The sequence below is a fragment of the Pseudovirgaria hyperparasitica genome (genome assembly GCF_010093815.1).
Source record: "Pseudovirgaria hyperparasitica strain CBS 121739 unplaced genomic scaffold EJ05scaffold_8, whole genome shotgun sequence".
Lineage (NCBI taxonomy): Eukaryota > Fungi > Ascomycota > Dothideomycetes > Acrospermales > Acrospermaceae > Pseudovirgaria > Pseudovirgaria hyperparasitica.
The window spans coordinates 296,489-308,525 of record NW_022985556.1 but is presented as its reverse complement, the minus strand read 5'-3'; the positions used below and the strand labels follow the sequence as shown (position 1 = coordinate 308,525).

General features: G+C 52.6%; 5 protein-coding genes across 5 annotated transcripts; 2 read left to right on the top strand and 3 right to left on the bottom strand.

Annotated features, from left to right (window-relative positions):
- Positions 1–65: 65 nt before the first annotated feature.
- On the bottom strand, positions 66–1,155 carry EJ05DRAFT_476204 (MAGE-domain-containing protein). Its single transcript, XM_033743975.1, has 3 exons — positions 820–1,155; positions 639–767; positions 66–591 (listed from the first exon to the last, which is right to left on the bottom strand). The coding sequence occupies exons 1-3, from the start codon at positions 899–901 to the stop codon at positions 74–76; spliced, it is 729 nt and encodes a 242-aa protein (XP_033600362.1). The 5' UTR covers positions 902–1,155; the 3' UTR covers positions 66–73.
- Positions 1,156–1,226: 71 nt separating this feature from the next.
- On the top strand, positions 1,227–2,971 carry EJ05DRAFT_452479 (ATP-dependent RNA helicase DBP8; the record flags this gene model as incomplete). The annotated part of the gene is made up of 2 exons (XM_033742413.1): positions 1,227–1,859; positions 1,915–2,971. Coding segments are annotated over exons 1-2 (1,575 nt in total), but the record flags the coding sequence as incomplete, so codon positions are not given.
- EJ05DRAFT_476202 (MFS general substrate transporter) lies at positions 2,961–5,238 on the bottom strand. Its single transcript, XM_033743974.1, has 3 exons — positions 4,842–5,238; positions 4,535–4,790; positions 2,961–4,478 (listed from the first exon to the last, which is right to left on the bottom strand). Exons 1-3 carry the CDS (start codon positions 5,106–5,108, stop codon positions 3,136–3,138), a joined length of 1,866 nt encoding a protein of 621 aa, XP_033600360.1. The 5' UTR covers positions 5,109–5,238; the 3' UTR covers positions 2,961–3,135.
- A 361-nt stretch (positions 5,239–5,599) lies between these two features.
- Positions 5,600–7,260, bottom strand: EJ05DRAFT_476201 (spindle assembly checkpoint kinase). The gene is made up of 3 exons (XM_033743973.1): positions 7,024–7,260; positions 6,134–6,971; positions 5,600–6,085 (listed from the first exon to the last, which is right to left on the bottom strand). The coding sequence occupies exons 2-3, from the start codon at positions 6,846–6,848 to the stop codon at positions 6,063–6,065; spliced, it is 738 nt and encodes a 245-aa protein (XP_033600359.1). The 5' UTR covers positions 6,849–6,971; positions 7,024–7,260; the 3' UTR covers positions 5,600–6,062.
- A 1,444-nt stretch (positions 7,261–8,704) lies between these two features.
- Positions 8,705–11,075, top strand: EJ05DRAFT_371568 (uncharacterized protein). The gene is made up of 3 exons (XM_033741146.1): positions 8,705–8,778; positions 8,830–10,732; positions 10,787–11,075. The coding sequence occupies exons 2-3, from the start codon at positions 8,939–8,941 to the stop codon at positions 10,997–10,999; spliced, it is 2,007 nt and encodes a 668-aa protein (XP_033600358.1). The 5' UTR covers positions 8,705–8,778; positions 8,830–8,938; the 3' UTR covers positions 11,000–11,075.
- The last annotated feature ends 962 nt before the right edge of the window (positions 11,076–12,037 follow it).

Below are 12,037 nucleotides of genomic sequence, written 5' to 3'. Positions count from 1 at the left end.
ACTACCATAGTCCCAGACAATACCAATAACACAAAGTTGTTCATAATCATTCATCAAACACACACGGGATTAATCATTGCTCATTCATTTCTGTATCACCGTCTTCTATCCTGGTATGTGGGCCTTGATTGCTCAAATCTAGAGTCCTCTGAAGGCGCAATTCCAGGTCGTCGGGTGCATTTTCTCCGTAAACGGTCCTCACAAGCGCTGCGACACCAGTCTTGCCAACCTCGACCTTGCCTCGAGGCCCGACCCTATATTCAATCTCGTTTTCACTATCCTTAATCTCCACAATGTATTGCTCCCGGTGAAGTCTTTTGAGGAGCTTGTCGGTCTGGTCGATTGGGGTAGTCTGATCCGCGTCGACCTTCTTCAAATATGCAAGTAGCCTGGTCTCCGAGATTGTGCCACCAGAGAGGAGTATTGTGGCTATCACAAAACTGTACAGGCCGATGTAGGCACTCTCTGTTTCGTGTGTCGGGACCCTCGGTGGTCGTATGGCCTCTGGTACCTTGAACTCTTGCGGAAGCACACTTGCGAGCACCCAGATATTGGTTGAAGTGGCAGTATTCTTCTCTCGCGATGCCTCAGCTAGTAAAGTCAGCAAGACATGGCTTCTACACGACATAATGACTGACCTTTCCGCTCGCGTACGGTGACCTTTTCTCTCTGTGGTAACTCCACCATCTCCATGCCGAATGTCCGTCGTAGGGCTTCTTGGGCTGCTTCGAAGACGGCCTTGAACTGCCTTTTATCCGGTCCGAGTACTAAGCATCTATCTGTTAGCTGTGTCATCAGATACCTTGATGCGGCGCAAACCTTTCTGCGAGACGTCCTGGCGCCGTATAGGCGTTCTGGAATACTCTGACGATATCGCTAAGCGCACAAATTTCTTGACCATCTGTCGGTGGGCATCGTCATCGTTTTGTGTGTCGCCGTCTTGCGCTCCATCTTCGTCGGATTCCGGTTCCTCGCGCTCCTGGACAAGCGTCAGCCGGATCTCACGTCTAGCAAGAATGACAAGTACGTACTGCGCGTCTTTTTGGTGCCATGACAGTGAGGGGCAGTGGTGTTGTCGACCCCTCTACCTTTACCTCGAGGACTGCTACTGTTCAGTCTGGCTAGACGCGTCGCGTGTATCGCGCTAACCCCGGCTTTCGGAGTTAATGCAGCTTGCCGACCCACTAAAATTTTATCACAAACTTTGTCTCAACTTCGCTGCATAGCAAAGAGATAGCCAGGGCATTGTGGGCGTTCAAACCGACACTGACACCATTACTTTCACCATAACAAACCTGTCTCTATCAGCTCTGATCACCTTTAGCCCGTCACAGAACGCAAATGACGAGCCGCACTTTCGTGGCGTCACCTGTCGCCAGCGAAGAGAATGAGTCCGACTACGATTCCGATTTAGAGACTGCGCAAAAGGGATCTAGGAAACGAAGACGTGTTTCACTCAATGCTGAGGATACTACCGATCAGGAGGGCATGGCCTCGGCAGGTCCAGCCAAAGAATTACATCCCTCAACCACGGCATCTCGCATCCAGCCCAAGAAGCACGCCGCTATCTCAAAGCCATCAGATGGAACGCTGACCGAGACGTCCATCGCCCACAACACTAAGGGCGACTTCGCCAGTCTGAATGTTGACCCATGGCTCGTCTCTTCACTGGCCAACATGGCTATACGAAGACCGACTGGAATCCAGCGAGGATGTATCCCCGAGATCCTCAAGGGAAGAGACTGTATCGGGGGAAGCAGAACAGGTTCCGGAAAAACAGTAGCATTCGCAGTGCCCATCCTCCAGCAATGGGCACGCGACCCAATCGGCATATTTGCCGTTGTCCTGACGCCAACAAGGTGAGTGCGCCCACCAAAGCCCGACAAAATCCAAACAACTAACCCTCCATAAAAGAGAACTCGCCCTCCAGATCTTCGAGCAATTCAAAGCCATCTCCGCACCGCAGTCCCTAAAACCCATCCTCATCACCGGCGGCTCCGACATGCCCAAGCAGGCCCTCGAGCTCGCAGCACGCCCACACGTCGTCATCGCCACCCCCGGCCGTCTCGCAGACCACATCACCACCTCCGGCGAAGACACCATCTGCGGCCTCCGCCGCGTCCGCATCGTCGTCCTCGACGAAGCAGACCGCCTCCTCGCCTCCGGCCCCGGCAGCATGCTCCCCGACGTCGAAACCTGCCTCGCCGTCCTGCCCCCCAGCACCGCCCGCCAAACCTGCCTCTTCACCGCAACCGTCACCCCCGAAGTCCGCGCCCTAAAAAACATCCCCCGCCCCTCATCCCGCCCCCCCCTCTTCATCTGCGAACTCGACTCCGACCCCTCCTCTTCCTCCTCCTCCGCCCTCGCCATCCCCGACTCCCTCACCCAAACATACCTCAAAGTCCCCACCACCCACCGCGAAGCCCACCTCCACATCCTCCTCTCCACCCCCGCAAACACCCCCAAACCAACAATCATCTTCGTCAACCGCACCGCAACCGCAACTCTACTAGAACACACCCTCCGCCTCCTCGCCCACCGCGTCACAGCCCTGCACTCCGCCCTCCCGCAACCCACCCGCACCGCCAACCTCGCACGCTTCCGCGCCCGCGCAGCGCGCATCCTCGTCGCCACCGACGTCGCTGCCCGCGGCCTCGATATCCCAGACGTCGCGCTCGTCATCAACTATGATGTTCCGCGCGACCCAGTGGATTATATTCATCGGGTTGGGCGCACGGCGCGTGCGGGGAGGGAGGGGTTGTGTGTTACGTTTGTGGGGCAGCGGGATGTGGAGCTTGTGTTGGCGATTGAGGAGAGGGTGGGCAGGGAGATGGAGGAGTTTGTGGAGGAGGGGGTGAGTGTTGAGGGGAGGGTGGTGAGGGAGGGGTTGAAGGTTGTGGGGGAGATGAAGAGGGAGGCTGTGCTGCGGATTGGGGAGGGGAGGGATGTGCGAGGGAAGAGGAGGAGGGGGATGGTTGGGGTGGGGAGGACGTAGGAGGTGGGGGCTTGAGGTTGTGAGGATGCTTGTGTGCTGAGTTGAATCTTTATATGTAGCGAATGGTCGTCTGTGTGTTTCTCTCTAGCTATCAACGCGACACTCCCACAGATACACCATGCAACACAACCCCTTGAGCATCAAAGACCATACACAAACGTCCAGCGCTCATCGCCCTCTCTGCCATCCTCACGCACGCTATCAATCCACCTCCTCGCACCCTTCCACCCGACTCTCTCCACCACCCACGCAGCCACATCCAGGAGCATCCCATCCTTACCACCACCACCATCCCCACCACCACGCCCCTCCGCCTCCTCAGCAGCCACATCATCAGCCTCGGCAGCATGCACCCACGCCACCCTCCGCGCATTCTCACGCACCAGCAAGACGCGAAAAGAGGCATAGCCAGCCGCGGCAACAGCGACACAGACAGTCGCGAACCAGAAGCTAGTGGTATACGAGGGCCCATAGCGCGGGGCGAAGATCAAAGTGCCGAAGATGCCGGCGAGATTGCCCCAGCCGTTGATGCCGAGCATGAGGGCGCGTTTACCGGGAGATGGGGTGTTGCCGGAGATCCAGGCAACGGTCAGGGGTGAGGCGATGAAGGTGCCGCAGAGCAGGATGCAGAGGGAGATGTAGCGGGGTATGACCCATTGTTTTGTGGCTGGCATTGTGGTTACGGCGAGGAGGCCGGCGAGGAGGAGGATTAGGCTGGTGAGGATGGGGAGGAGGCGTTCGCGGCGGCGGTCGGACCACATTGTGAATGCGTAGAGGGTGACGGCGCCACAGATGTAGGGCGGGACGGTGAGGAGGTTTGCGGTTGAGGGGTGTGGTGAAAAGGGGGCTAGGACGAGTGGGAGGAAGACGGAAAAGGAGGTGACTGGGATGGAGGATAGGATGTTGCAGAGGAGTAGGTGGTATACTTTTGGACTGGAGATGGAACTGAGCACGTCGTGAGCTGTTATACCGCGGGAGTCGGTCAACATCTGCGACCGGGCCAGGGACTGTGTAGAGGACAGTAGACCGCGAGATTCAGACGCGTGATGGTGTGCATGGGGCTCATCGGCCTCATCTTCCGGACCCTCTTCGTCGCTGCGTGGTTTCATGTCTTCATTGTGCTCGACGTCATCTCTATCACGTTGTATCCTAGTATCTGCCCATTTGCGCTCTTCGTGGCTGAGGAACCACGCCGAGCCTGCTGATTTGGGAAGCCAAAAGAAGCCAATGAGAGCCACGACAATCGTCCCACAGCCTTCTAGGAGGAAGAGGACCTGCCATGACTCCCAACCGTCTTTGCTTATGCCAGCTGGACCATCAGAATCCGGCTGGCCCCCGAAGTGGGAGAAGACGAAGAAGGAGAGCAGGCCTCCCACGGCACCAGCGACTGCGTACTGGCCATAGAAGAGAGCCAGTCGGCGTCCAAACTCATAGCGGGTGTAGAAGAGGGAGAGATATGAGACGGTGGTCGGGTAAAATCCAGCTGCGGAATAATATTAGCTTCCGAACAAACGCAGGTCTGTTTCTGTGAGTCCGTACCTTCAAGTATGCCGATGATTATGCGCAAGGTGTATAGCTGCCACTTTGAGCGGACCCAGACGTGCAAAGCTGTGCACACTCCCCATAGCGACATGGTTATAGGGACCCATATGGGCATGCCAAAGCGACGGCCCAGTGCAGCACCTATGGGTTGTAGGGTGACGAAGAAGGCGAAGAACAGGGCTACGGCGGTGTTGAGGTCCTTCTTCTCCAAGCCGACATCGGTGGTGAAATGAGCAGTCTCTGCATTGCCAATCTAGATGGGAGATGTCAAGCGATGTGATAGCAAGAAGCCGGAGAGGCTTACATTTGATCTATCCAGCGAGTTGAGTAGAAAGAGCAGGGACAAGAAAGGTAGTAGGATGATGTCGAGCTTCCAGAGGGTGCGTCTGTTCAGCGCATCCTCATCGAGCGAGGAAGCAAAGGTGCCAGACATGGGAGCCTCGTTGTACGGGGGAGTGATGTCTGCATGCCTGTGTTGGGTGGAAGGGGAGTAGAGTGGTGGGATTGGATGTAATTGGAAGTGGTGTTGTTGATCATTGTGGACTAGGTGTTGGCGGTGAAGAGACGACATGAAGTGCAAGCCGAAGCAGTCAGTGCACGCGTGCTCACACCACGTGCTTACATGGTCTGAATCATGGGTTGAGGCTCCATCATGTAAGTGAATGCATCAGGCAGACGTTCAGAAGCAGCTATAAACTGGTATAGTGAGTAATTAGTGAGTGATGGAGGACAGCTCAGGCTGCACAATAACAAACAACACCGAGATAATTCACTTACTGCTGCTGTCGGCTAATTACCCCCCCCCCCCCCCCAGCTACCGGCTACCGGGGATTAGACTGGGTATTTCGGGTACCGGCTGCGTACAACTGGGCTAACGGCCTTGATTCTGCTGGGATCCGACGTCATTTGTCCAAGTCAGCTCCCCCCGCAGGCGTCAGTCAGCTATGAATGTAGAGCGTTCCGGTACTCTCTATTTACTTACTAGATATACGTTAGTATACCTACTAATAAGCCACCCTACTAATAAACTATATAAATTAAGTATATATCTATATATATTTCTAGTCTTTAATCTTAAAATACTTGATAAGTATACCTTCTCTATCTTCTTTAAATAATACTATATTTAGAAGATAGTTTCTGAATAGCTATTGGCCAATAATCCCGTGATCCATCGTAGATTTAGATCGCAGCTCGAATTCGAATTAATACTGTTCAGGCGTTCAGAGCGGCGGCGAGAAGAGAGAGGTACCAAGTTTCATAGAATTTTAGGAGACTCGTGATGCGGAAGACGCTACCACTCTAAGCCCTTTTTAAGAGCCGAATGCGCGACTCCCAAGTTGTGCCCACCTCTACCCTGCTCGGTAAGCTGAGGGAAGCCGTTGGCCATAGATTCTGCTGTCACTGTTCAGTAAAGTGACCTCCAGCGCCTTATCCAGCCTACAAATGGAACTAAAGTAACAGCGGTTAGGAGGAAAGGAAATAAAACTGTTTGATGGCGGAGAAGAGTGTAGAAACGCAATATTTATAGCTCTTTCATGGTGGCGAATGCACGAACAATCAGCTTTTGTTACTTCGCTCAAGAATTAGCCGTACCTTCTAGCTTTATATCTCGAAGGGCTTCTTCTACGGTCGCATAATCCTGCCTCCAACATTTCATAATCGTATTCCTGAATGCGGAGATAGATTCGAGATCAGGGTAGCAACACTCGGAGAAAGCAGCATATACCTCGTGATCAGGTAGATCTCGGTATGGTTTTGAGCCAGTCATGATTTCATAAACAGTAGACCCGAGAGCAAAGAGTTCAGTTCTCGTTGAAATGTCTTCGTCAGGAAGTTCGTGAGTGGTCTCATAACAGATCAGTGGTGGAAGGTCGTCAATAGATGAGCCGGCAAAATCACCAAGCTTCACATCGAGATTGTCATTGAGGAAAACATTGTTGCACGATATATCGCCATGGAGCACGCCTCTTGAATGGATGAACCGAACAGCATCGAAAAGTTGTTCAACCCAGCGAATCTTAACAGAGAGTGGGACCTGTTTCTGCTTTGTAAAATATTGCCTAATGGATTTTTGGCTCGCAAACTGCAAGATTAGGGAATTCTCCAAAAAGCCATAATATCGAATGATGCCACCGTGGTCGCGGCCAAGACGCTGGTAGACGAGCTTCTCCCGTTCGAAGAAGCGCGACTCCGACGGTCCAAAGAACTTGACAACAGCATCAAGGCGCGCGACAATTGCCGTAACGCCTGCGCCTGCCACATCCTTGATGTCTAAGCCAAGTGGCCATTGTATGACAGACTCCTGCATTATGGAAACGACTAGCGATGATTAGAAGGATGGCTTCTTGAAGAAGGGCGAGACGCAGCGTTCGATGTTGGTACAAAAGGATAAGAGTGCTTGGAAGGAAGATTCTTGCTTGGTGTCCTCGTCCTATACGCAATCAATTAGCAAAGTTCTATGTAAGACAGAGATGACACTTGACTTTATAGAGAAGTGCAGATGGCGGATAGGAGCTGTGGTGAGAGGTAATCCAGGTGCTAATCCAAATGCCAGCCTTTAGCACGGCAAGGGGTCTGGGAAAGCGACGCTGGTAACAATGTACATGCCAGTAACACAGAGGATTACCCCGTTCTTGGTCTTCGAGTGGGTGTCGCTGCTGTAGACCATTCGGTGCTGATACGCCGTGCATTAATTACCTGTCACGACTCTGGACTCTGGAGATGCTAGGAATATCTAAAACTCCGATTCCAGAATGAAAGAATGAATGCCTTAGGCCTTGATTACGTTCATTACAGTGCATCATGTAAGCGTATTAAATTCTCGTGCCAAGACGCAATGCCGACCCTAGGGGCAGTATCCTATAACTTTTAATAGCTGTGCATCTTTTGACACTGAAGATACGTTTCTCGTCAATTAGGCATTTATCTTGTTACCCTTAATTTCGTGAGATAGTTGAGGCGGTCCTCTAAATTAGTACAAAACCTTTTTCTGGTCTGTTCAGCAAATTAGATGACACTGTTCAACGGATTGTCTTGTTTGATGGGATATCAGGACACGCTGATTAGATGGCATCAAGTTGACGTGCGGTCAGATCAGTCGTTCGCGCACCCCAGCAGTACTGTACTGCAGGAGTTGGTGGTAATTACTTGAGTGTTGGGTGACTACCTTGTGTGATATCACAACTCCATTTCTGCCTACGCGTCCTGTCGCGTCTGTTTGTTTACAGTGCTCTGTTTACATGAGCAAGCCAGCGTCAACATGTCGTTGGTGTGTCGTGTGCTGCGTGCTGCATATCGATGGATGCTGCATATGCACAGTGAACAGCAGACTGTTGGACCTCATCGATAGTAATTACTGATAGGAGAGAATTGCCTCCTCCCCACGCTTCCTCCCGACTCCCGACTGGCGAATTGCACACAGACAAGTCGACCCTGACTATATCACACACTCCATACCCAATTATTACGCAGCCACTGTTTAGCGAGGCCAATAGCGACAGTCAGGGACCTTTTTGGCGCTCTCTATTTGCTGGGGGACCGTTGCCCGGGAGAGAGTGTGGAGTATGCTAGCCAGCCAAAGAGTGAGTGCCAGCTTGCTCTACACTAATTATACTAATATACTATACACACACACACTGCAGCCCCCCTCCCCCCTGGTCGCGCGCGATAATTATTATTCTCCAATATACCCGCACACAGCGCCGCTTTTCCATGTCTTATATGCTCGTGCTGCCTCACCTGAGATATTGACTCTTCTCTCCTCGTGCTCCAACGGCCTGACCGCAAGAGTTTCAACGTCCGTCAAAACGGCTGACAGGGATTCCGCTTACCAGCTGTGTGTGCATTGTGGGCCGCCCAAGTTCCCGCCCGACGCTTGGATCCTGGTCTGGTCGGTCAAACAACAAATTCCTTAGTGTCAGTCAACACACACTTCCCTACACCTATATCGTCACCCACTCTCACTCTTCAACTACCACTACTACTATACACTCGACTGTCAATCCCTGCCACTTGCAAGCAACTGAACCACTCTCGGCCTTATTTGCAACGGCCTTTTTGATAAATCTCTGCTGCTCCTCCTGTTCTATCCCCGATCCGTCCGTCGGCTAGCCTTCCAAAAGTCCTGCTTGCTCACCACCTAGCTAGGCTTGCTTCATTCTCACCATTTCTCCACCACTACCTTCTCACCGCTTACTGCAACACCCAAGAAGCTGCCGTACGACCTGGCAATGCATCTGGTATACCATCACTATCTATTGCCGCTCAAACAACTTTCAATTGACTCTCAGACCTGACACTTTCGATCCTGCCACCTGCCCCAGCCTCTTCGGCACAAGATTTCACACACCACACCTCAGACCAGTGTTGGACCTTGTGTGTGTCTAACGAGGGTCTGAGATGGATGGTCCACCGCCTCCGCCACCTCCTCCTCACGGTGCAAACCCGAAAACCACTTCAGGCCTGCCCCCAGGCAACTATGACATATTCATAGTCCCTCCTCACTCGTCTGGTAGTGGCTTCCTCTACTTGCCCTCGCTACAATGCCACAGAAATAGCTTCATTGCTGGCGTGTCGTGTGCCTTCATAGCTGTCTGGATATGGACAATGATAGAGCCCAGTCTGAAAATATGGTTCTCCACAATAGCCACCTCATCTGGCGGTCCTGGCATAGTTGTCCTGGTCATAGGAGTCGGAGTTTTGGGCTGGGCACTGGGCAAGACTCAAATGGAAGGCGGATTTACAGGTGCCAAACCGAATGCTCATGCTAGACCTGGCGGTGCTGCTGGTGGTCCTGCCGGAGCTGCTCCACCGCCAGGTTTCGGAGCATCCAGCCCCCCTCCGCAAGGAGGCTTTGCAAACGGTGGCCCGCCACCCCCACATTCACATCATCCAGGTGGAGCTGGACCACAGCCAGGCTGGGGTTCCAACAACTACCAGCAACATAATTATGCCCCTCCGCCTCGATCACCTCCTTCGCCACGTCCCAGACCCGAATACACCCAACCTCCACCACCTCCAAAACCAGAGTACACCCAACCTCCACCTCCAAAACCTGAGTACACTCAACCTCCACCTCCAAGACCTGAGCCCGCTCAACCACCACCTCCAAAGCCGGAGCCCGCTCAGCCGCCACCTCCAAAACCTGCACACACTCAACCGTCACCTCCAAAACCTCAGCCCACTCAGATGCCACCTCCAAAACCCGAACCTAAAGCTCCACCGAAACCGCAAGCAGCCCCAAAACCTGACCCGCCCCGGCCGAATGCAGCTGCGGAATGGGAGAAAGCTAGAGCCGAGACGAAGCGCCGCGAGGAGCAACGACGACGCGAGGAAGACGTGAGACGGCGACAAGAGGAAGAAAAGAAGAAGAAGGAAGAAGCTGAAAAGCAAGCTCGTGCTGCCGCCGAGAAAGAAAAATGGGAAAAGATGAGGGCACGCGAGAAAGAAGCCCGGGAACGCGAAGCGAGAGAGAGACTCGCAAAGGAGAAGGCAGAGAAGGATGCAAAGGCAGAGCCGAAACCCTCGGCGGCTAGCGATGCACAAGCCAAGCTTAAGAAGGAGATTCGTGAAAAGATTGAGCAAGAGAAGAAGAATAGCCCACAAGAGACGCCGAAAGAGAAGGCTGATCGTGAACGTGCTGAACGCTTGAAAGCTGCGCGTGAGCGTGTCGAGCGAATGGCTAAAGAGGGCACCAAATCCGGCGGCAACACGTTTGGCGTTGGAGAGCGGACCAATCCGTACGCTGGCAGTAATTACTCTAGCGGCTCTCCCACCAAGGGCAATTACGAAAAGCCGTCCGCAAAGTCGTATCTGGGAACAGAAGACACACACTCCTTTCGGCCTTATGATCAAGCACCGCGAGCTCCCAGAAGAGCTGCACCGAGTGCTGCCAGATCAATGTTCTCAGAGTCTTCATATGCGCCTTCTCAAACAACTGCTCGGACCTCACCTCCCCCAAGTCAGAGAGGAGCCTACAGCACGAGTGACCCCGACAAGATCGTCATCAAGGGCGTCTACCTCTTCAATGACTTGTTCCCAAAACCTATCGCACAGCTCGTATCTGGCATTGGACACGTCACTGATGGCCTTATCCTAAGAATCACGACAGAGGGCCTGTTCATTGACGACGATGTTCGAGGCGTGCCCCAGCGCGAGTGGGATGTCAAAGCGTGGACTATGAAGCTGGTCGAGGTAGGTGGTGACTCTCTCCGTATGTTGACCTTGGCTAATATTCTTCTTCGATAGACCGGCGAGAAAGGTCCACGTCACGTTCTGCGCGCCTCGATCCGCGATCCGGAGGGCAAGAAGTACGTTTTTGTCCTGCCCGAGGAGGAGAATTGGAAGGTCCAGAAGGGTATCGCCAAGCTCCGCAAGGGTACTCAAGTCCGATCACTCGGCGTCAACGGTCTCAGTGTGTCCGAGAGCAAGAAGTTGTTGGAGGGCCTTGGGTATATGTGATCTGTGGGTCATAACATTATACCGCGCCGCTGCAGTCGACTTTTGTTGCGACCACGATGCGGAAGCATCTCCACCCCTACTTGGACACTGTCATTTTGCATCAGCGAATGGAGTCATTTGGTTTTTTGCCTGTACGCCCGCGTATACACCATCATTGGTCGGGCACGAGCTTGCATGGCATGGCATGGCATCGACTGCATAGCATCATCACCAGCATCATCATCGTCATCAGCATCATCACATCCAAAAAACCTGCATTTTGTCCCTTGTTTTTTTCTGTACTCATATACCCAAACCCCCTTTTCCACCATACCATCCAAAACTTTCGCATAGCACACCACCTGTGGTCTTGCTCGCTGTAGCATTCCCCCTCGTTTTTTTGTATTGTACACATGTTGCTGTGCGTTGAGGGAGCTTTGACGCTATGTTTCTGTACATAGAGAGGGATACGGTACGAGCAATGGCATCGTCACATGGATAGTCGGAAACAATGATGATGATAATAATCAGTGATGCGGCTGGCTGGCTGGCTGGCTGGCTGACTTTTTGCTGGCTTTTTGCTGGCTGGGATTCTTGTTCACTTTACTTGACCTTTGACCTTTGACCTTTGACCTTTGACCTTATCCTTGACCATAACCTCTAATCTTGACCTTAGCCTTTTACTCTCAACCCCGACCTTCGATGTGATGTGATGTGATGTGATGTGAGTAAAGTGAATGAAATGAATCAACCACTCTTGTGTCAGTACATTTATAACGTTCTATCTATATATTGATGTATGTAGTTAGTATGCAGTTAGTATGGACTTGGAAGAGTGAGTAGGAAGTGGTAATCGTGTGGTAGGATAGGGTGATGGGTGGGATGTATATGTATGTATATGTGTAGGTTTTATTCATTAATCTGTGTATTGGTGTATCTTTCTGTGTATTGGTGTAGCTGTGTGTCTGTCTGTCTGTCTGTCTGTCTGTCTGTCTGTCTGTCTGTCTGTCTGTCTGTCTGTCTGTCTGTCTGTCTGTCTGTCTGTCTGTCTGTCTGTCT